Below are 23,884 nucleotides of genomic sequence, written 5' to 3' on the forward strand. Positions count from 1 at the left end.
CCCCACTCATGGGGACCTCACCTCCAAGACACAGTGAGGGCGGGGCCGGCTGAGTGAGCGAGAGGCCGGCATAGTTACACAGAGCCAGGTGTTCAGAGGGCCCTGCACTTGGGATTAATACTCAGAGGTTGCTGTCTGGCAGTTCTGACTGCGGTCACCTTTGAATTCATATTTCGTAAGTGCAGTGTGACAGGACAATGGAGCATGTGCTGCGGGCCTCAGCTTATGTGTGGGCCTACCTCCCCAGGTCGGGGTTCTTGACGCCCCGTCCCTGCCACTGGTGTCAGTTCTGCCCAGCCTTCCCTTCCCCCACCCCACCCTGCGTGGCTGCCCAGGGTCTTCTGCCCAGGGCTGTATCATTGTTGGAGGCTTGCGTTCCGCTGTGACCATCTGTCTTTCTCTAGGGCCAGAGCACAGGTATGGGAAGGATTTTCCTCAGTCACATGCCCTGTAGCTGCAAGACAAGGTGGTCACCTACCTTTGTCCCTACCGGCAGTACTTTGGGTGCCGTGAAAGGCAACTTGACAAGGCCCTCAAAGCCACCCTAGGTCAAGGCCCTGAATGTCCCTGGAATGGAAATTCCAGTATCTTGGGGACCTTCCATTATTCATGCGTTGGGGCTCTAAACTGGTGGGATGGGGATATTGGCTTCACCCTCAGCGAGGTCCCTGCAAAAATCATGTAGCCCCCTAAGAGCGGTGCATGTCCTCAGATCCCCTCCCTTCAAAGTCTGCCGTCACTCTGCTTCTCATGGTTTCCTGGGCATTCTGCATTTTGACCACAACCCGTCTCTCAATAATTATTCTGCAGCATTCAGGAATCCTCCAACCTCAGTGCGCGGCCATCTGTGCCTACAATTCCCTCCATGGTGGTCACTGAGAGTTTTCTGTGAATTTGGTGAATGGGCAGATAGCAAGGTCACCCCAGGACTCGGATCAGGCTGTGCTATGTGATACTTTTTGGCAGGTTTTAATGGTGTTCAGCTCTTCCACTGAGAACTGCTCCTTACCGCAGAGTAATTCTCAGCCTCAACCAAGCTGATCAACACTTGCAGCAGACACTTAGACCTTAGGGATGCAGTAGGTTTCAGCCAGGTGTCTAAGAACATCTCAGATTATGTCCTTGTGGGCAAGGCGAAGTAATATGGAAGAGAGTAAAGCAGCAAGCTGGATATTCTGCGTATTCACAGAGCGCTGGTTCATAAATCCAGGTCGGCTGGGGAGCAGCTGCTGGTGGGGAATGGTGGACGTCCAGTCCCGATGGATCTCTTTGATCTGTTGTGTGGATGGGGACTTGTGACATGCAGGTACCAAACGTGCAGGTGACGTGAGCCCGGACAAGAGAACAGATGTGATCGATGGCGCCATTAAGGTCTGTAGCTTTGAATGACGGGCTGTGTTAAACAGGGACAGATTTCCCAAGACACACTTAGATTCAGAAATTGCATCCGAAAAATAGAATCGTAAGGGTTTTCACTGCCTGTAAATTCCAAATAAGCCAGCATGCCGATTGGGCTGTTCAAAAAAAAAAAAAAAAGGCTGCGACCAGATAAGTTGAAATTTTATGAGCTTGCCAAATCCCGCACAAACATTTTTAGAGCAGTTTTATCCATAATCACCCCAAATTGGAAGCAGCCATGATATCTTCCAGTAGGTGAAGAGATAAATGTGGTACACCATACAATGGAATAGTATTCAGCAATCAAAAGAAACGAGCTATCAAACCATGAAAAGACACAAAGGAAACGTAATAAATACCTCTAAGTGAAGGAAGCCTGTCCGAAAAAGCTACATGCTGTGTGGTTCCCACTGTACCACATTCTGGAAAAGGCAAGACTTTGGAGGCAGTGAGAACATCATTGGTTGCCAAGGTTTGGGGGAGAGAGGGCGGGCTGAACAGGCAGGACCACAGCAGATTTTCAGGGCAGTGAAAATACTCCGGACCGTGCCGTCATGGCGGGTACACGACAGCATGCATTCGTCGGAACCCACAGAATGTGTAACGCAGCGAGGGAACCCTAAGGAGAACTTGGACTTTAGTTATGACGTGTCAGTATGGGTTCATCAGTTGTGACAACTCTATCACTGATACGGGATGGTAATATGAGGGGTAAGTGGCAGGGGGAAGGAGACACACGGGAACTCTCCGTACTGTCTGCTTAGTTTCGCAGTAAAATTGCTCAAACTGCTCTCAAAAAGAGTCTACCACTTTTTTCAGAAAGGCGGTATAAGGAGTCCAGAGCGGAGAGCTTCGAGGTCCCTCGTCTCCCACTCTGTAGGTGACCGGTGGGAGTGTTTGGTATGAAAAGGGTCGCACCTGGAGACCGGCCAGAGGGGGGGGTGGGACGCCTCGGGAAAGGCGAAGGGGCCAGAGATGTTCGTCCTGAAGAAGACGATGCTTCAGGGGGGGGTCCTGGACAAAATCCCCAGGTTCTGCCACTCCCGTGGTGACCGCTAGTGTCTTTGAGGAGCGCTCCTGAAATCTCTTTGAAGTCGGTTTGGCACACGTGAGTAGACACACTCGCCAACTGGTGACAGACCTTCCAGCTATTGTCATGTGACGACTGGTGGACGGAGAGGCAGAACCTGGTGTCTGGGGGATCCTTAGCGGGAGATGATTAGCGGAGCGGGAAGAGCCGGTGTAGAGCTGAGCCGCCTGGATTCACATCTCGGTGCCACCTCGCCTTGGTCTTGGGGCCTTAAACTCCCTTTCCTCATCTGCGAAATGGGCACAGTGGTAGGTGCTTCCTCACGGGATTGTTACGACTGTTAAACGAGTGAATCCGTACGCAGTTCTTGGACCCAGGCTCACACTCCCCGAACAGCAGCTGTTTTATTTGTCCGCGGGTTGGCTCTGCAGGGCACACTGAGTGAGTACACTGGGTCCCGAGGCAAACGGGGAGGGCGAAGCTTCCTCCCTCTCATGTCCTGGCCTCCTTACTCTCGCAGTTCCCTTTGCTTACCCCGTTCCCCAACCCGGAATGCATTTAGTCTTTCCACTTGGCAGAGTCCGACTTCTCTGGGATGGCAAAGCTTCAAGGCCACCTGCCTGGGAGCGCCGTGCCTCCTTAGGCACCTGTCAGCTCTCTCGTTCTGCTCCTGCGGCATTCCGCACGGTACTGCGGTGAAGCGCAGTTGTTTCCTTGCCTGCTTCCCGCTCCGCTGGGCCGGCCGGGATCTGGTCATCTGTGCATTCCCCGTGGCTAGCCCAGCGTCTGACTGACAGTCCTCACGAAATGAAAACAATTTCCCCTCCCCCAGTAATAATAGGGTACTGCAGGAAATCGGATGCCGCGAGGAAGGGTGAGCTTCCGGACACGAGGTGGATTTCAGTGGAGGTGGGTGATGCTAACTGAGAGAATTCAGGCAGCGGATGAAAGGGTGGCGTTTCTCCGAGTGGAGCTACGGAGCGCTGGCATCAGAACGCCGAGGCCAGCGGACAGGGATTTTTTGGATGTTCTTTAAGACAATTTTTCTATAAAGAAAGGATCGATCGGAAATAACTAGTTTTTAAAAAATAAATTTTGATTTAGTAAGGTCATACATTCAAAACTCGTTTTTTTTTTTTCTTAGCGCTTTGAATTTTAAGTAACATAACCTATTTTGTTTATAAATCTAGGACATTTTAACAACCATTCCCAAGATTGTCTTTGGTGAATAGTTGGTTTCATTAAAACAGTTTGTTGCACTCTTTTAAACATTTTAAATACACTTGTAAATTGTATATATTTCTTTGTCCTTTTAAATATTTCATCATCCAAGATGACTAAGGCAATACCAAAGGGGAGCCGACCTGATAAGTTACCCACCAGCCAAGATGGGTCACTTTGGGATCAGTAGGGGCAACGCTACAGTAGACTGAAGCACATCAAATACGTTCATAATAACATGAAACAAACAAACAAAAAAGAATGAGGGAAACCAACTTTTGGAGGATACTGTGGAATCGCCCCATTCTCCTGAAAGCTGGTAAATAAAGAGAAAGAGTTGAGTAGTGACCTGCTTCTCCTGAGAGACCCAGCTCTCACGGTAATCAGACATCAGAGAGTGGACGTTTCTCTTTGTAGATGTGATCCAGCTAACACCTGAAGCAAGAATAAAGAGCCGCCATCCTCCTGTGTCTCCTGAGGAAGGAACGGCCAGGCGGTCGTCGTCAGTGACTGCTAATCTCACAAAAATATTGGTACCAGGCACTCAGAGAGTATGTGGCCCTGATGGAAATACACACCATTACCTATCATGTGGTTTGACATAAAAACAACAAAAACAAAAACAAACAAACAAACAAAACAAAGAAGAATCTGGTCAAGCCTCTAGATCCAGCTACCGATTTTTACAGTCTGCACAAAGGATAGAGGAAAATGTTAAACTAAACCACAGGATACAGTGAGTGATTCTTAGAGTCTGGAAAACTTTACTGGGCAAATAAGTCTGCTTCTTCCACAGAAAATTTCAAGCAGAAAAAAAAGAGAGAGAGAGACAGTTGCAGGAGACCTGTAAATTATGGAAACTTAAAACACATCTTTCAATTTCAGTGTATGACTTGTTCAGATCCTGTTTCAAACAGTCTTTGTGTGCGTGTGTATACATGTGTGCATGTGTGTGCAAGGGTGATTGGGGAAATGTGAATGCTGACAGATTTCTGATAACATTAAGGAATTAAAATTTTTTTAAGGAATGGTGGCAGTTTTGTTATTAGGTTAAAATGTCTTTTTTGGGGAAGATCAATGGCAATATTTGAAAATTAAATTATATGATGGTTGGGATTTGCTTCACATACTCTTGGGTGTGGGATGGGGCATGGCGGGTGGAGCTTAGTATGTGGGAATATAGAAAAAACCAGATTGGCCACGAATGGAGAATTGTGGAAGCTGAGGTTATTATACCTTCGCTCTCTTGTTTTGTATATGTTTGAAGTTTACTAAAGTAGAGATTAAAAAAAAAAAAGTCTGACAACTCAAGCTTTCCCAAATATTAGGCAATTTCTGTAAAATGAATAAATTAAAGTCAAAGTATTGCTAACATTGTAATTTCAAATCACAAGTCTAAATTGTACAACTACTCAGTTTAAATTGCAGCCATGAGATGAATCATCTTAGGTAGTATAAATAATTAAAATAACAAATGTGCACAGGTTTTTCAAAGTATAGGTTATTAGCATTAGGGATTTATTCCTCAAGCATTTCTCTACTAAATTCTTGTCATTCAAAAACGTTGACCCACCAAGGAAACAATTAAGCGACCCTGTGCAATTCTGGCGTCACCGTCCCAAGCCGTTGGGGAGGTTGCCTTCTCATCTGGCTGAGGATTCTTAATGACCCATGAGACCCTTGGCCACGATGGCGGTTGGACCCTTGCCCAGGCCACACAGGAGCATCCCCAGAGCACTTTGGAGTTGCTATGGCAATGCTCTTCAAGTGAAGTTTTCTGGAAGCGAGGGCTGTGGGTCGAAGCCCTGTCATTACCTAATTTTTCTATTCCTGGAAGATTGTAGCTTCCACTAAAAGAATAACTAATGACCTTCACTGCTTTGGTTGCTTTGCATTTCTTTGATTTTTTTAAAAAAATTATTTTTTAACTTAAGTGCCTTCTTCCTGGTTAGCTCTAAAGACCTTTATCCTTGAGGGAACTTTCTCTATCTCCTAGGACTTGCCTGACTATGCAAAAAAGGCCATTCTAATGAAACACACTAACCTAACATCTGCAGATTCCCCGTGATGCTGTGTGGGTCAAACTGTGAGTGACAGCTCATTCGTGAGTCACTTTAGTGTGTCACAGTCAGCATTTAAAAATATAATAGAATTGAATGGAAAGTATCTGAAGACATTACAGATTATAGGGTTAAACATTATTTTTTGAAATTTGGGTTTTATTTGTACATATTTAGATGTAAATGAATTTCTTACCATGGGTCGCCATCAAAAATTTTGAAACTTGCGACTTCACTGCGAAGTGGGGAACAGTGAGAGGGCTGGACACACAGAAAATAGCAAGAATTAACCGAAGAGAAAATAAATGCCCCAAACAACCTTGATTACAACAAACATAGGAGCTCAAAAAATAAAGCAAACAGTGGTCGCTTAGTGGAGGAAAAATGACTGTTACCGAAGACATGGATATTGGCATGGTGAGTTGTCCTTTATGTTTATTCCTTCCCTCTGAGCTTCTTTTTCACCATTAATTCCCTTTTGGTAGCACAGTGCCTGGCCCAGTGTAGGCAATCCATAAATAAATATTTACTGGCTTCAAATTATACTACAAAGTGGCAACAATCAAAACAGCATGGTAATGACAGAGAAACAGACACACAGACCACTGGAACAGAATTGAGAATCCAGAAATGAACCCACATATATATATAGGCAAATAATTTCCGACGAGCCAGAAACACATAATGGAAAGAAGAAATCTCTTCAATAAATGGTGCTGGGAAAATTGGAAGCCACATACAAAGAATTAAACTAGACTTCTATCTGTGGCCATACACCGAAATTAGCTCAAAATGGATCAAAGACCTAAATATAAAACCTGAAACAATAAATTGCATAGAAGAAAACATAGGTACCAAACTCAGGGACCTTGGATTTAGAGAGGATTTTATGAATGCAACCCCAAAGACAGGGGAAGTAAAAGCAAAAATAAGCAAATGGGACTATATCAAACTAAAAAGCTTCTGCAGAGCAAAAGAAATCATCAGGCAAGCAACTAAATGGGAGAAGATGTTTGCAAAGATGCTCAACTTCGCCAGCTATTAGAGAAATGCAAATCGAAACCACAATGAGATACCACCTCACACCTATTAGAATGGCTATTATCAATAGGACAAGTAATAACAGATGTTGGAGAGGTTGTGGGGAAAAAAGGAACTCTCATACACTGCTGGTGGGACTGCAAATTGGTACGGCCACTATGGTAAACAGTACGGAGTTTCCTCAAAAAACCAAGAATTCATCTACTGTATGACCCAGCAATTCCTCTTCTGGTTATCTACACTCCCCGCCCCCCCCCCCGCCACCAAAAAGATTAAAAACATTTATTTGTAAAGATATATGCACCCCAATGTTCAGTGCAGCTTTATTCATGATGGCCGCGACATGGAAATAACCTAGTGTCTTTCCATAGATGATTGGCTAAAGAAGATGTGGTACATATATACGACGATGGAATCTTACTCAGCTATAAGAAAGGTGAAATACTGCCATTTGCGACATCAATGAATCTTGAGATAATCATCATGCTAAGCAAATTAAGTCAGAAAAAGTTAAGAACCATGTGATTTCACTCGTGCAAGATGTAAAACTGAAAGCAACAAAAGAAACAAGACAAACGACTCACAGACACAGACAACAGTTTAGTGGTCACCAGAGAGAAATGGGGATGGGGGAGGAAGAAAATGGTGTGTGTGTGTGGGGGGGGGGGGTCAAATATATGGTGACAGAAGGAGATTTGACTTTGGGTGGTGAACACACAGTGCAATGTACAGGTGATGCATTATAGATCTGTGCACTCCAAGCCTATATAATTTTATTAACAAATGTCACTGCAATAAATTTAATTTAAAAAAATAATGTAAATACTAGTGATTAGGCCACCTCTTTCAGAGGACCTGGAAGAGGAGCCTGGGGTGTGGGGATCTGTGTTTTAACAAGCTCTCCAGGCAGTCAACCTGGAGGCAGTTGCAGACCAATATTTAACTGTGTGTGACCTTGACCTTGACCTTACCCACTCATTTGACCGGCCAAGGTGGCACACAATTAACGTTAGAACCAAAGCTAGCAACGTAGGTTGCCCACCTTCTGGTAGAGGGCTTTACCTGCAACTTCACCAGCATCTCATGCTTACCTCCTCTCACCCAACGCATTGCATGACCTTCTGGTAAACGTCCTGGCCTCCCGATGTGCTTCTTCCCAATCCCACTTCACCCTCTCCGCTGCCCCCAGACATTTTCCTAAATCATTCATTTCATTTTCCTACTCTGTGTCTTTGGCTTTCTCTCTATTGCTGGTATCGTTAAGATCGAACACCTTGGTGTACCATTCAGGGCCAGCACGGTCTACCCCAGTGTGCCTTCTCAGTGTCTGCTCCCGTTGCCAGCCCCCCATCTCTCCCATTCATCTGTCTTCTCCTGCTGGGGTCACCCCCGGAACCCGTGGCATGCCCCGGGCACACCTCGCCCTTCCATGGCTCTGATCTTCTGTGTTGGACCAGCCTCTCTTTCCCTCCGAATTGCATCCATTCTTCCAGACCAAGTTCAGGTGCCACTTCTGTACATTTTCCTTTGCCTTAATCATTTCTTCTTTGCTCATGTTCCATTACGGTGCCTAAGACTCGTTTCATTGCCTTGGACTTTGTTAGGTCATTCTGCGTTCGTGTCTCTGATGAGGAAGTAAGTTTCCAGAAGGCAGTCTCCATGTGTTCTTTAATTCTCCATATTCTCTATGGTGCCTTGCAATTAGCATTAAATGACTTATTAAGTTATATTTTTAATATTAATTGGCATCTTGGACAATTACCTTGTGTAAAATGGGCTTTGACCTCTATATGAATCCTCAAAGCTCCTTGTGACTTTGCCATTCCATTCCTTCATAAGCCACACCCCCACGTCCCTCCACCCCCCGAAAAAAAGTACTGTAGGGTTTGTGTGCTGTTCATGATGAAGGTGTCTTTTCTTCTTTCTGGAGAGGAGGTGGGCAGATACACAAAAGGATAGTGATCTTAAAGGCTTAGCAAATTGGATTCTTAATAACGGTGATTTTTACGAGACTGGTAGGGAGGGAGTAGTAGTTAAAGAAATGAATATAGCATGAAAGAAAAACAAGAAAAATGTAAAACAGAGTGACAGCAAGGAAGGAGGGGACATCTACCGTAGCTACTCTGTACATGTTGGAAAACCCTGCAGCTCTGCCTTTTCAGCCCATCATAATTCTGTTTCAGGTCAATTCCATTCTCCATCTGTTAGCAGAGCAGTATTTGGGCCATACCCAAGACAGCACATCCTCCGTCCAAATGAGAGGTTAGAGCCGAAAGCCTAGCACAGAAGTACACACGCGCAAGCACTTTTATTTTCCTGACTTTTATGCCTGTTAAATAACTTTCATGTTGTCACATTGGGGTGATTTCGAAAAAGTGAAATTGTCAAATGTATTTTTTGTTTCTGTGGCAGAAACTAAACTTAGCTTTTTTTAAAAAAAAAAAAGATAAAAATCCTCAAAGTGAAATAATGATTTGTCTGTTTTTGCTGTGATAGGTTCTTTGCGTTGACTCCATGGAGAGTGTATCACCTGATTTCCGTCATGATACTTGGGCGCGTTATTATGCAAATAATAAAGGATATGGTTTTGTCTAGAACGAGAGGTAAGAAAACTCAGAATTCATTTTTATAGTTTAATTTTACAGACTCTGAGTGTCTGATCTTTGTGTAGGCACATTAACCACGTATTTCTCTGAAAAAGAGCAGAAAGCCAGATGATATGGGCATTGACTTTGCTAATTTTAAAGTTGATTAAATATTTATTTAGTAAACATGTATTTAATATTCATTTATTAAATATTTATTTAACTGATGGTGTCCCTAGTCGTAGCTACGGTTCTTGGGCAGAAGGTGTATATGTTTGTTTCTCTTTTGGCTCTTAGTGCTATTATTAAATACCATTGTGATATTTAAGTAGGCAGCCATGAGGATAACAGTTAAATAGTACATCCCACATGAGGAAAACTAGGCCATTGGAAATGAACTAGTTTCTATCAAAATTTTTTTTCTCCCTTAATGGACAAAAATAATTCAGGGCTTAAGAGCAATTAGGTAATGGTTAAACAAAATTTAAAAATTAGTCGATGATGAGAAATGAATATATTTTAAACATTAAGTTTAAAAGTTGGAACTTGAATTATTTTAAAATTTTTCTTCAGGTGTTTCCTGACTAATGTGTCTGTATTATAAATCTGAGTCAAGCTTTCTCATATTCAGCTGGGCCTCTTCTCCCAGGGTTTGAGCTAGTTTTGTAAAATGTATAAAAATGCCTCCTTGTAATAATCGAGCCCCATGAACCTAAATGTGGTTGAGATTGATTTGCTTTAAAATAGCTAAGAGGTTACAAACAGGCGTTTCGATTTCACTAAATGTTACCCCAAATGGAGGGATAATTTTGCTTGGGGTCCATGTTGTTCAGTGCACATAAGGCCCGCCTAGAGCTCTAGCCCTGGCAGGGGCCTGGGGACCTCATCGTGGCAGGGGGCGGGGGTGGGGGGGAGCTTCTCCTGAACACCAACCCCAAGACCAGGGGCGTAAACTGTTGCAGATTCACCATCGTGGAGTTCTAAGGTGGGCTTACATCTGGTTTAGAGTTTAAGTCTTTATAGATCTTAAGCGAACTCTTATGTAAACTATTTTTAGAAAGATAGTTTTTGCATTGGTGTGTTTTAAGGTTTGAAGGTAATTCTTTCATTCTTGAATCCCTAGATTTAGATTATATTCTTGCATGTGGTCTTCCTTCCTTCTGTCTCTTCCCTTCTCTCTGTCCTTAACCCCATTTCCTGTTTCAGAGAACAGACTCCCTAACTTTTAACCCCAACGGGCACCTGCCCTGATACTCTGTTTAGCCCAGATGTGTTAAGGGACATCGCAGTGCTGTGGAGTTTGTGCGGGGGCCAGCTGGATCCAGGCGTGGTGTTTCTGCCTTGGTTCACAACTGATGGAGGAGAGCCTGCTTTGCAACCTCTTCACCCGCCGAAACCTCCCTCGGGGAAACGTAGAAGGAAAAGCCGCTTACAGGTTTTACCCGTAGTCGTTTTAGCTCAGGAGAGGCACACAGAGCACGCCGAGCATCTCGATGATGTTCAGTGGTGTATCACGGTCGGTCACAGCACAAATGACGAGGATGAGGTTGAACACCTGTATGGCTGTCTTTCCCTCACTCTTGGCCCCTTACACAGAGTGTTTGCAGCACTCACGTATCGGCTTGCTATGCTGGCTGGTGTGGATCTTTCATATGTACAGACTGCAGGAAACCTCTGCCTTGCAAACGTGCAGTCCTTTAAAACATTAAAAGCGACAGGGTTGAAACAGCCTAACAGGGCCTAGTTCTTGAGCTCAGTCACCCCATTTCCTAGCTGCGAGGCGGCCCCATCACAGACGGTATGAATTCCTGTGGCCGCTGTAAGAAACGACCACAAGTTTGGTGGCTCGAAGCAGCAGAAATGTCTTCCTTCTCTCACAGTTCTGGAGGGCAGTAGCCTAAAGCCAGTGTTGCTGGGCCAGAGTCGAGGTGCGCACAGGGCTGAATTCCCTCCGGAGACCCCTGGGCAGGGTCCGTTCCCTTCCTCTTCCAGCCGGCGGTTGCCGTGTTGCTGGCGTCCTCGGCTGGTACCTGCGTCACTGCAGTCCCTGCCTTCGCGGTGGCATTATCTTCTCCTCCTCCGTCTGGGTCAAGGCTCCCTCCGCCTTCCTCTTGCAAGGACACTTGTGATTGCATGTGGGCCCCACCTGGATGACCCAGGCTCGTCTTGCGAGTCTTAGCTTGGTCCCATCTGGGAAATCCCTTTTTCTATCCAAAGTAAGATTTTACAGTGTCCAGGGGTCGAAGCCCGTCATCATCAGAAGCTGTTGTTCTGTCTCCGGCACAGTCTGTCCAGACCTCTTTCTCCCGTGAACCCGGAGAAGCCAGTGCAGGCCAGGGGGCTCCGTGAGGGTCGGATAAGAGGGTGACAAGAAGAGCCTGGGGCGCAGTAACGGTCTGCTCTGTTCAGGGGTGACGTGTCTTCGGGTTTGGTCCCTTGCCACTCAGTCTGTGAGTGCCTTTCTGAGCTGGCGCCTGCTGGGGCAGCGGGGTGGGGTGGGGGGGCCTGGGCTTCCGGTGGGACCCAGGCAGACCGGCCTCTCTGCCCAAGCGGGACCCTCACGCTCCGTCCCGTAGAGCAGGCATTGGTCACAGGCCAGTCTTTCCGGGTTTTCTCCAGCTGACATTGCTCTGAATACAGCATTTCTGCTGCATGAAGGGGAGAAAAAAGAAAGGAGGGAGGAAGGGAGGGAGGGAGGGAGGGAGGGAGGGAGGAAGGAAGGGAGGGAGGGAGGGAGGGAGGGAGGGAGGAAGGAAGGAAGGAAGGAAGGAAGGAAGGAAGGAAGGGAGGGAGGAAGGGAGGGAGGGAGGAAGGGAGGAATGGAGGAAGGAAGGAAGGGAGGAAGGAAGGGAGGAAGAAAGGAAGGGAGGGAGGGAGGGAGGGAGGAAGGGAGGAATGGAGGAAGGAAGGAAGGGAGGAAGGAAGGGAGGGAGGGAGGAAGGGAGGGAGGGAGGGAGGGAGGGAGGAAGGAAGGGAGGAAGGAAGGAAGGGAGGAAGGAAGGGAGGGAGGAAGGAAGGGAGGGAGGGAGGAAGGGAGGAAGGAGAAACGGGATTAATTACTGTGCTCTCCCAGCGCGCCCCAGTCTGTGCCTGGAGAAACACTGGGGCCTGCTTTGTCCTCTCTAGCAAAGCCTTTTAAGACAAAAGACCCATTTGAGGCCTGTAAATAGTTGGCAGGAGCCTGAGTTTGCAGGCCTTTGGGCCCCAGGCCCAGCCACGATGAATCTGGGAGGCGCAGAATCGGCTTCAGATTAGATCCAGATGCACTTGTGGTAACGCCATGGCTTCCACCAGAACTGCCAGCCGCCGCCGTTAGCTGCCTTGGCTGCAGCACCGGCAGCAAGGGCAGGGCCACCCGGCCCGTGCGGCTCACCGGCCGTCCAGTCTCCTTCCGTCTCGCGACGTCCCCACTCCCCACCACATTTTGGGCTAAAGATATTAAACTTCTGTTGTTAAGAACTTAATTGTATCCCTCCTCCCCCTCCATTAGCATTTTTAGCGCCGTCTTAGATGCTTGCCGTGAAACAGGCCAGCATGCAGCGGGGTTAGGGGTGCTCCTCGTGAGTTCATCTTCGCGAGGACTGCGGGAGGCCACGTGAGCAGCGTGAGCGATGATGTTTGCCTCGCTCTTGCCGTCGTGAGCTTTGAGCGTGTGCCCCCTGCGCGGGCCCCTTCGCCTGGGTTCTGGGGGGCTCTTCTGCCGTCGTGGTAATGCCTCCTGCAGCCATCCACTCTTCCTGGACCTTTTCCTTCTCTCTCTCTTTGCAAAAGAACCGGAATTTCTGCCCAGCTGTCTCTCTCTCTCTCTGAGATGCTCCTCAACTCCTGCCCTTTGCAGTGGGGGGAGGGCTCAGCGGGGCTCCCCACGGCCACCTGCAGTGGTTTCAGCCACCATCCCTCTGTGCCTGTCCTCCTGCGAAGTCCACACTGCTCGTTCGTGCCGTGTTCTGGTTGCTTCTGAACGTGGCCCCACCAGGACCCACGGCCTGGGAGCTGCAGTCTTCTGCGCAGCCTCTCTATCCTCTGTCATTCCAGCTTGTGCGCTAAAGGCTTGTACGAGAACCTGGGTTCGGGCGGCCACGAGCGAGCGTGACCTCATCTTAGACCTCAGCCTCTGGAGGCGCTGTGTCTCCAACCCCCGCCAAGGCTCAGAGGACCCCTCTGTCTGGGCTCCCACCCTGTGCTCCTGCCAAACCAGCTCCTTGCCCTCCGTTCAAGCGTTTTCCCGCTCAGCCTCGTGCCTTTGCTCTGTCCCTCAGCCCCGTTCAGCCCCAACCTGGTCTGTAATTGGTGAGTGCAGTGAGGCCGCCCTCGCCATTCTAAACGTCCTCATTCTCCTAGCCCGCAGCCACACTCCTGTGTGTGTGTGTGTGTGTGTGTGTGTGTGTCCAGGTTTTGATAAATCAGCCAACAACCCGTGCTCTCTGCTTTTCCCACCCTTGGCTCCTCTGTTGTCAGAGAAGTGTCATGTGACAGGGCGAGTTCGTGCCTCTAGAATTTAACCTAGCCAACTTTCCAGTATTGGTTGAGAGCTCACTCGTGCTAATAATTCCTCGGGTTCTTTTGTGTTGCGTATTTGCTTTGTCTTGTGGCCATCTCATTGCAAAACGCTTGAGGCAGCTTGTGAGGAACGTTAAAAATCAGACTCCTTGCAAGAGGTCTCACAGGAGAACAGGAGTCTCACGTGGTGACCGTAACTGAGCATCAGAATGATGATCTCTGAGCTCACTGGCAGCCAAGGCGAAGAGGGAAACCAGGCCAGCTGCGCAGTTCCGATCACCTGATGAAAGGGTAGAAGCAGTGTTGAGAAACTTTAAATTTTAAGAAGAATTTATCACCTAGAAGCTGGATACTGAAGAACGGGAAAGACAGCATCTTCGGCCTTTGTTTGGTGGAAAATGCAGAAACTGCCTCATGGCCGTTTCTTACATTGGACTTTGTTAAAACTGATAACTAAGAGTATAATATTAAGACATAGCCTAGAGAAGAAAGTTACCGGGGAATTAAGAAAGCAAATGAGATCTATAGATATTTATGTATGTATATATGTGTATATGTGTGTGTGTGTTTGTGTGTATAAATGAGATCTAAGTATATACATATATACATATTTCTGCTTTCATTTAAGCCTGGTTATAAGCTCAAAACCTCTAAACGAGTGATAGGTAAAAATCTCCTTTCTCGAGTGAGACGTCTTAGTTTCCCCTTTGCCAGCACCGTTCCAAAGCTCACCGTAAACGCCACCCCGTGTGGGCACTTTCCCTGGCAGCCCCTTCTCTCTTACCCAGACTCCCGTGGTTTGTGCTTCCCGTACAGTTTCTACATGACCTGCCTCGGTCCATGTCTACGCGACTGCGTGTTTTGGCCGCCCCACTGAGCAGTCGAGTCCCTGAGGCAGAACCATGAGTTGTGTAGTGTTCCGTCTCCCATGGTACCTGTCCAGGTGTTTTGCGTGTAGTAGGATCTCAATAAATATTTGTGGACTAATTGCCTGAATCAGTTATGGTATCAAAGGCCATCACGCTGTGATCGGTTAGTTTCTAGCATTTAAAGATCTAAGCATTGCATTTTAAAAGGTCAGAGTATTTCTAAGTTGAGACGTGCCTCTAAGTTTCACATTTTCTTTCTCTTGCAGGTGCACAGCTGTGGAGAAGCCTCAGTGAAAGGTAGGGAACATCTCTCTCGGTGTCGCGGCTAATGGCAGACAGGGTGGGGGGAGCTGACGGAGCCACCAGTGGGGCTCTCGGAAATATTTTAGTTACAGGGACCTAAATCCTTTAGTAATGAACAAAGATGGCGAACTAAAAGAAAATCCAGTCCAATGGAGGGCAAGGATCAAGGTGAGACTCATTCTAGGAAACGGTTCATGTCTTGCTGTCATGCTGGGCAACACACACATGTGACAGCCAGCCGCAGCGTGTGAGGACTGGAAGCGGCGGGAGGAGGTGTTTTCGTGAGGAATTTCCTCCCAGGCTTCCTTCTGGGGTGTGAACGGCCCTGCTGGAGCGAGAGAGGGACAGGGGACCCCAAGTCGTGGCCCTCTGCTGGAACCGTCCCGCAGGGTTGACCACGCCGTCAGTTCAGAGGGCTTCGGGGTGGAAGGAGCAGGTGCAAGTCTCTCGGGGGTGCGGGCGCGACAAACGTGGGCCTGGCTCTTGACTCCTCGCCCAGCTGGAGACACGTCATTCCCGTCATTCCCCATTCTGTGGGGCGTCGCCCATCCTGAAGTAATGGCGCTGTTTCAGAGTGGGACGGAAAAGCCGGCCGTCGGCTAGGGGAGCACAAGCCCCTCACCAGCTGTGCCCGGGAGTCGGGGGAACAGGGAAGCATAAGGACTAACATTCCAGTAAAAAGAATTTTCATAGATTCTTATTTTTTTTTTAATCCCATCTTAAAACTATTCTCGTAGACTTAAAGTATAGTTGGGGTGCTCGATTGATACCAAAGTGGACAACGGGGAACGAATACACGTAAAGGAGGGCGAAACGATGCCATGAAAATCCTGTGGGGGAAAAAAGAACAGACCTTGGCGCTTTACGTGATGCACCTCTAACAGCCGGGCTCCTGGACATAACGTTTATTTCAGGCGTGGAGGGTAATTTTATGACCGGTTTACTTCTCGCTTTGCGAGAATTCCCGCTGTTCATATTGAAGCTGTTTGAGCGTGTTGATAATCATTCGGGGGAAAAAAATATTAGCAAACACAGCAGGACCAGGGCGCTCCCTTTCCTCATGTCGGGTTTGGATTTCTAACATTTCAGTACTTTGGGAAAGTGGCCACGTGCCCCCAGGGAGGGCACGATGATGGAAATAACCTTTTCTTGGCCAGGGTCGCATCCGCTCCAGAACCGCGAGCACGTACACCCAGGTGCCCCCCGACCTTCCATCCCGATTCCAACCCCTCAGCTAGTGATCTTGCCAAATTCATGTCTCTCCTGGCCTCAGTTTCTTCATCTGCCGAATGAGGAGGTCAGAGAGAGAATCATCTCGAATGTTTCTTCCAGGCATAAAAAGCCTGTGGTGTGATGTGAGGGATTTGTGTGTTTGTGGTATTGTGATTTGTGGTAAGAAATATATATTTGGCCTCTGCCCCTGTTTCTGGCACAGAGCTCCTCAAACCACTGGCATTTCCTAAGTGCTGAGGGAGATAAAGGTGTCTCATGTTAATGCGGTGACTTTGGGGAAGCACTTAAGGATGGGGGCTGGTTGCCAGGGGAGCTAACAGTGACTAGAAGGTTGGAACATTTAGTCCCAGCCCCTGACCTCTGGGGAGAGGAGGGGGCTGGAGGTTGAATCAGTCACCAATGGCCAATGGTGTGATCAACCAGGCCTCCATAAAACCCAAAAGGACGGGGTCTGGTGGGCTGGTTGGTGAACACGTGGACGTTTGGGGACAGCGGTACTCCTGGAGCAGGCATGGCGGATCTGCGTCCTGCCCCCACATCTGCATCTCTCGCATCTGGCTGTGTCTGGGGTAGATGCTTTTACCATAAACCGGTGATCTAGTAAGTAAAATGTTTCTCCGAGTTCTGTGAGCTGCTCTAGCAAATTAATCAAACCCAAAGAGAGGGGGCCATGGGACCCTCCACTCTGTAGCCGACGGGTCAGCAGCGCAGCGGCTCCCGGGACCCGTGGCTGGTGTCTGAAGGGTGGTGGGCAGGCCGAGTCCACACATGGGAGTTGGTGCTGGATTTCTAACTGGTGATCGGACGTTGGGATCAGAGTCGAAATCATTAGTGTTCCTTCTTCTTCTTGTCCTTGCACATTTTTGTTTGGCCAGTGCCTCTTCTAAAGTGATTTAACTCGCACCAGAAGGGATACTTCCAGTATCTTTTTCACTACAGTTTCCATTGTTCTATTCTCTTCTCTATTAATCACATTGAACATGTTGCATTGAAATATTTTTCCCTCGAAATCTTTTGATGATTATACATGTTGTTTACAGCGTTTCTTGGGGCCTACTTCTGGGTGCTGCTTGTGTTTTTAGAACTGAAAAATTCAAAACGACGTTGGGGATAAAATGCAGTGGTGGATAAGAGGGCCCTTGGCGGCAGAGAGGGGCGCTGCCTAGCTCCCGTGAGCCTTGTGGGATTAGGGTAGGGTCCTCCCACTTCCAAGGTCTCAGGTGCTGAGCTCAGAAACCTCGCTCTCCATGGCAATAGTTAGAAATCGAACCCCACCCGCGGCCTGCGCTGCTGGGAGTCCCGGGCTGGTCAACCAGCCTTAGTGGCCCCTCTTTCTAGCACCGACTAGCAGTGTGTGTCCAGCCTCCGAATGGGCCAGACCTTCTTTGTGGGGCTATAGTTGGTTCACTTAAGGACCATAAAAAGGAGAATCAAATAATGGATCATTCTTCCTTCAGAAAAGCCATTGTGAGCTTTTAAGTGAAAAAGGAGCACCTCGAAAAGGGACCCTTTGTGCACCGTTGGTAGGAATTTAAAATGTTAGGGCCACCCTGGACAACAGTGTGGAGGCGCCTCAAAAAATTAAAACTACAACTACGCCGTGACCCAGCAATGCCACTTTTGGGTGTATATCCAAAGAAAAGGAAAGCAAGCTCTTAAAGCGAAACCTGCACCCCCATGATCACTGCAGCATTATTCACAGAAACCCAGACATGCAGGCAACCCAAGTGTCGTTCGGTGGATGACTGGGTAGAGAGATTCGATCTATATTCACAATGGAATGTTATTCAGCCATTAAAGAAAAGGAAATTCTTCCGTTTTCGACAACAAATGAGGACATTCTGCTCAGTGAAATAAGTCACTTATATGTGGAACCTAAAAAGGCTGAACTCAGAAAAACAGAGGAGATTGGTAGTTGCTAGGGGCTGGGATGGGGTCGGGGAAATGAGGAGATGTTGGTCAAAGGGGTGTGAACTTGCAGTTGTAAGTGGAAGGAGTCTGGGGATCTAGTGTGTAGCCTGGTGACTGTCATTAACAACACATTACTGTGTCCTTGAAAGTGGTTCATAGAGTAAATTTTAAATGTTCTCACCACCACCACAACAAAACAGTAATTGTCTGAGATGAAGGATAGTGTAATCTAACCTTGAGATGAAGGATAGTGTAATCTAACCTTATTGTGGTAAATATTTTACATTATACACATGTATCAGATCATTATGTTGTACACCTTAAATTTATACAGTGTTTTATGACAGTAGGTCATATCGCAATAAAGCAGGAGATAAAAGGAACTCCTTCCTTACTTGTCTGTACCTAATGGCTTGTTGTTTCGCAGACTATTATTTATACTTCGGGAAAATTTATTTTTGCCAGCTAAGCTAAGCTTGAAGTATTTCCTTCAAAACTGAGCATGAAGATGATGGTATATATGTGCATTAATGCCTGCGTGTAGTATTTCTGGACGCGGAAAGGGTATTCATTAAGTTCCCATGTATTATACTTAACTAGTACTTAACAGTAAATCTAGCAACTAATTTCTGAAATTGTCATCAACAATGAAAATTGGATAATTTTAAACACATGCCATTCACATACTGGTTTTTGTACTTGGAAAATTCATTTTGGGCAAACGTGACTCAGTGGGCAAATTCCGAGAAGGGCTCGTGCTTGTTCTACTTTTTAATAAACGGTAAGTACTGACTCTACAGTCTGTGAACAGGATTTATACACAGCCGTCTGTCAACCTACCCAAATTAAAGTCTTTTATAACTCATTCCTAGTATTGAAATGAAACCTGATCCATAGTATAGAATAGCTTTTTATTTCTGCATGTGACTGTTAAGAGCCGACCGAATAAAATCCTCTGTTAACAAAGGAAAAATTGTGCGTATCACCTTTTAAAAACAAAGTTGTGTTCAGTTAGACCAAGTTTTTCTAAGTAAGTATAAATTACAAAGAAATTACTTACATTATATACTAATCGTTCCTTTTTTAGTTAGTTCTTTAATAGTTTTGAATATAATAACTGAGATTAATAAGCTATTCTCATCATAAATCTTGTTTCATTGTTCAGTGCCAATTTACAGAAAATACAGGTTTTTTTTTTTTTTTTTTTTTCATGGCAGCTAACGATTTTGAAAATGATGGCTGAGAGCCTTGGGATTTTTTAACAGATGCTGCACAATCCCCACGCCTCTGGCAGGGTGTCCTTCGCAGGAAGTGAGGAGTGGCTTTTTAATGATGTAGGGAGGGCATCAGACTTACTTTGCCTTACCATGAGCTGGCTCTTCAGGGCACAACAGAGAATCAACGGTCAGTCTTTGTAGAGCCAGCAAGGGTTAGTGAGAGCCGTGAACTTTATGCCTCTAGCTCAGTGACATTGTGGGACGACTCCCCTTAGCCTGACTCTCTCACCTGCTCTCAGAAGCATTCGGTGGTTCCACTCCATGGGAGGAAATGGCCTTTGTCTTTCAGCTTCCAGATAACTGCCAGAATGTTCTGGCACATTCTATTCCCCTCCCCCCTCCCCAGCCCAGGAAAGAGGAACCCAGAATCTATGATTGTAAAACCCAAGTCCTGAGCTTGCCCAGCTCATATGCCCAGAACAAACTGGAACATTTAAATAGGAGATGTCTAATTAAATCCCTGAGCACAATATTATGTCTCCATTAATAGTGAAAAGTCATCCAGCATTTATTAAATTGTCTCCTCTGAGGAACAGAATTTAGTGAGAAAATGGTGTTTTCTATATTTATGACTCACCATTACTCATCAAAATTGCACCTAGGGTGAATTACCAAATAAAACGCATGAAATAGTCACGTGCGTTAAGAAACAAAAGTTCAACCAGGTAAATTTTAAAGATGCAATGGGCTTTACGGGATGATTTATGAATCGGGCAGCATCCCATCTAGCAAATAGAAAATTGCTCCCAGGAGCTATAGGCCAAAGGGGGGAGGGATAAAGAGAGAGCTGATGACCTCATCTTCCTTTGGGGGAGAGAAAGGGCCTGGGTGGCAGATCACCTCGTTGGTGCTCCTCAGAAAATCCTAGACTGACCGCTTGAGAGGACCTTCCTGGGGAATGTCGAAACTGCAGTTAGGTGAGGTATTAAATGCTGGTTTGGTGACATGGGCTTGGCACAGGTGACTCCATGTCGGTCCTGTCGTTTCTTTCTAACACGCAATAGCTTTAAAAATTTCTTTGTTATTTAGGCACGACAATATACTGACTCTTGCCTTGGAACTGCTACTATCTTTTGCAATTTTAGCCCTTTTGAATGTGTCCGCAAGTCACCTTGTGACTTGTGTTTGTAACCCGGTGCTCCTACCTTTCTAGTAAGGCATACTGTTTGGAAACTGTATTTTTAGTTTAATTACAGCTTGTAGACAGGGAGCCGCTTCTCCATGAGTTTTAAGAGAAAATCTCACTCTGAAGGATACATTTGATTGGATTAAATTTAAAAAATTATGTTTCTTGGGGGTGGGGAGATTTACTTAAATTCAGAATATGCTGGATTTTGGCATAAGCATATCTGTGCTTGAGTAAGTTTTTGGCCGAAGGGGTCTGGGCTAGCCTGGGAGCTAAGCACCGCTTTTAAAGTCTCTACCTGGTCAACATGAAAATCCAAACAGGCCTTTTAGTCCCTTTTAAAAAATAATAATTGAGCACAGTTCTGCAGTATGTATTGCACAATGGAGAGTCAAAGCCCCTTTTTTCCAGTGTCAGGGAAGAACAGATCCATTCATTGACGGAGTGATAGCGAGCTCTTAGCCAGAGCTGCTGAGATTGGGTCTGACAGTTCCTCAGAGCCCTTCATTTGGATTCCTTTTTTTTTTTTTACTTGTGTTTTGAAAATTATCCCATTTGCAGACAAGTATGGAACAAAGGACTATCAGCAATTTTTCAGGCTGTTTCGAAAGACAATGAGATGAAGAATTCTGCTTAATTCTTCACCGTCAATGGTGAACCAATATAAAAAACATTCTTTAGTAGGTTTTTAAAAATGCCTCATGCTAGACATTTAAGGGCCATTCTTTTCTCTCAGGAGTCTGTCGAACTAAATTACATGCCTGGAATGTGAGTTTTGGGGAAAAGCTCTCCGTGGAATTGATGTGGATCTTCATGACAGCAACTGATACATTTCTTGAGGTATTAAAAATAAAATGAAAGAGGAAGTACAGTTCATAGACCATGGCTTCACTGACAAGGCAGTAAATTGTGAGACCTGCTCCTGGCGGCATATTCCTTTCATGAGTAACATATTCTCCTTATATTCAAGCAGATTTATCAAGTCGTAACATGGGTGAAAAACCAGGGATCGGGCTCTCTGTGGGTCTGGGAGCAGCAGCCTTCAGGTGGCCCTAAATGGCTTACTGCTTAGGGCTCCTTAAGTGAAAAGTACTCCATGTTGCATTTTATATAACTTTTGCTTTTGGTAGTTTTTAACATTTCTTTAAATTAATGTAACCCTATAGAAATCTGACTTAATATGAGTTCAATCACCGTTTCTTGCCCATTATTTTAGAACTCCATTTTTGCATAATTAAAAGTGCGCATGATTGCCATTCCCCACGACAGCCCCTTAGGTCTCTGCCGCCACTTTTATTTATTTTAAAACAAATGAAAATTCCAACTCCCATCATTTTAATCCATGTTTGCAGATTCTCTTAACCCTGTGCTTACTAGGTTTGATTAGGCGATAGATCTTGAATTATTAAAGACTGGAAAATGTAGTTCATTTAATAATATAAAAATAATTAAGCAAAACTAATTGTTACTTAATGGCATTCTTGCATCAATAAATTTACATTACCAGAGAAAGAAGAATGATTAGTAGTTAACATTTATCTTAACTTGCCCTGGCCTATGTTGCGATTATTTGAATATAAATTAAGACTTCACAGGTATGTTGGAAGTTTCTCTCTGTCTCTTTCTCTATTGTTCCTATTGTTATTTATAGCCACATTTGCCTAATTGCATTTGAAATATAACTTTTTTATTTTAAAAAGAACACACACTAATGGAGAAAAGTGAAAATATAGGAAACTTATTAAAAGATGAAAACCCAAATGCCTCATAACCCCATCACCTAGAAATGAAACTCACTTTCAATTTTATTTCTGTTCAGTCTTTTGGTAAAATTCTATGTGTGTGTTTGTTCATATATCAAATGCTTTATTGCCAGAACTTCTAGGCATTTGTGGGAGAAAAAAAAAAGCAATGAACAACTGTGTCCTTATGGAGTTCACATTCTAGTGAGTGAGCCAGAAAATAAATAAGTTACTGCAATACACGATGTTAGATGGTGAACAGTGTTTAAGAGATGCTGTAGAAGTAGAGGGGATTAAGAAGCCTGAGGGCGGGCAAGGGGGGGTCGCATTGTAGTAAAATGCTCAGGGAAGACCTTCCTGAAAAATATTTTTGAGCAAAGACTTGAAGGAGGTGAGGTCACAGTGAATCATGTCTGAAGGAACAGCTAGGCGGATGGAACAGCGCTTGCAAAGGCTCTGAGGTAGAAGCTGCATGAGGGGGATTTTTTTTTTTTAATGGAACCATAGTAGCTGGAATAAAATATTACATAGATCATTCAGATCATGTGGTCAAAGAGTATGCAGGGATATAAAAGTCTACCCTTTATTGCTAATTATTTAAAAAATTGTAGATTTAAAATGAGGGCAGGAAGGTGGAATGCACAGACATTAATTATATGTTGGTACATAAATGTGGTATCTCTGTGCAAAGGGAATATGAGGATTTTTTGTCTTCTCGATTTTGTTTACCCTTATTCTCCCTGTCTCTGTAATGAACGTGCGTAGCCTTTATCATGAGGGGAGACAGGGTACTCAGTGAAGGGGGGTGGTGTCCTGCCGGGAAGGGTTGGCCCTGCGGCCAGGGACGTGGGAGGCGGCACATGGGTCACCACAGGCAGCACCAGGGCAGGTATTCAGTTCACCCGAGTGCGGGAGGGCTGCCGTCCAGAAACGGGGCTCCGGTTACGAGGAGAGAGACGGGCAGCGCCCGGTTATTGGAGACAAAGGTCAGGGCGGAAGTCCAGAGAAGTGGCTGGGCTCGATGGAGGGGCGGAGCCTCCGAGGGGTGGAGCCTCCGAGGGGCGGAGCCTCCGAGGGGCAGAGCCTCAGAAATAAGGCAGAGAGACATCGGCCTGGCCCGCCCACGTGCCGCTTGACACTGGGTCTCATAGGATTAAGGTGAGGAAGCGCATGACCAATGTATTATTAAGTCATAAATTAAAATGATTATTTCCAAGGTCAGGTGGAAATAGTTCTTCCTACCTGAGGCTCAGCAGCAAGCCCGAAGTTGAGCCTCCAGGTACAGGCGAAGGGGCCTAAATGCATGTTCTCAGGATTCAGGTATCTGTCCTCCAGGAACGTTTTCTTCAAGTAAAACGTGGAAACTCTTTGCGTCATCCAGAGTAAGACCGTATCTCTGTCCTTATGCTCCAAACTGTAGTCTTCGGGACGTTCAAACAAGAATGAACCTGAGAAGACATCGTGTTCTCTTCTGAACAACACCCCCCTGGGTTCTGTCGGCTCTTCTGTCCGTCTGTTCTCCTGTCTGTCTGTTCATCTATCAGATATCAGCTGTCGATCTATCAGTCTATCAATCTACTTACCTACC

At 45.9% G+C, this 23,884-nt stretch overlaps 1 protein-coding gene across 1 annotated transcript in view; it reads left to right on the top strand.

Moving 5' to 3' along the window:
- The window catches only part of RETREG1 (reticulophagy regulator 1), a 113,930-nt gene that overhangs the window by 24,244 nt on the left and 65,802 nt on the right, over positions 1 to 23,884 (top strand). Inside the window, exons 2-3 of the mRNA XM_036226246.1 lie at positions 9,247 to 9,353; positions 14,971 to 15,001. Of these exons, the coding sequence (XP_036082139.1) occupies positions 9,247 to 9,353; positions 14,971 to 15,001 (138 nt within the window). The remainder of the gene's footprint in view (positions 1 to 9,246; positions 9,354 to 14,970; positions 15,002 to 23,884) is intronic.

The sequence above is a fragment of the Rousettus aegyptiacus genome, unplaced genomic scaffold (assembly GCF_014176215.1).
Source record: "Rousettus aegyptiacus isolate mRouAeg1 unplaced genomic scaffold, mRouAeg1.p scaffold_m13_p_8, whole genome shotgun sequence".
NCBI classification, from domain to species: Eukaryota; Metazoa; Chordata; class Mammalia; order Chiroptera; family Pteropodidae; genus Rousettus; species Rousettus aegyptiacus.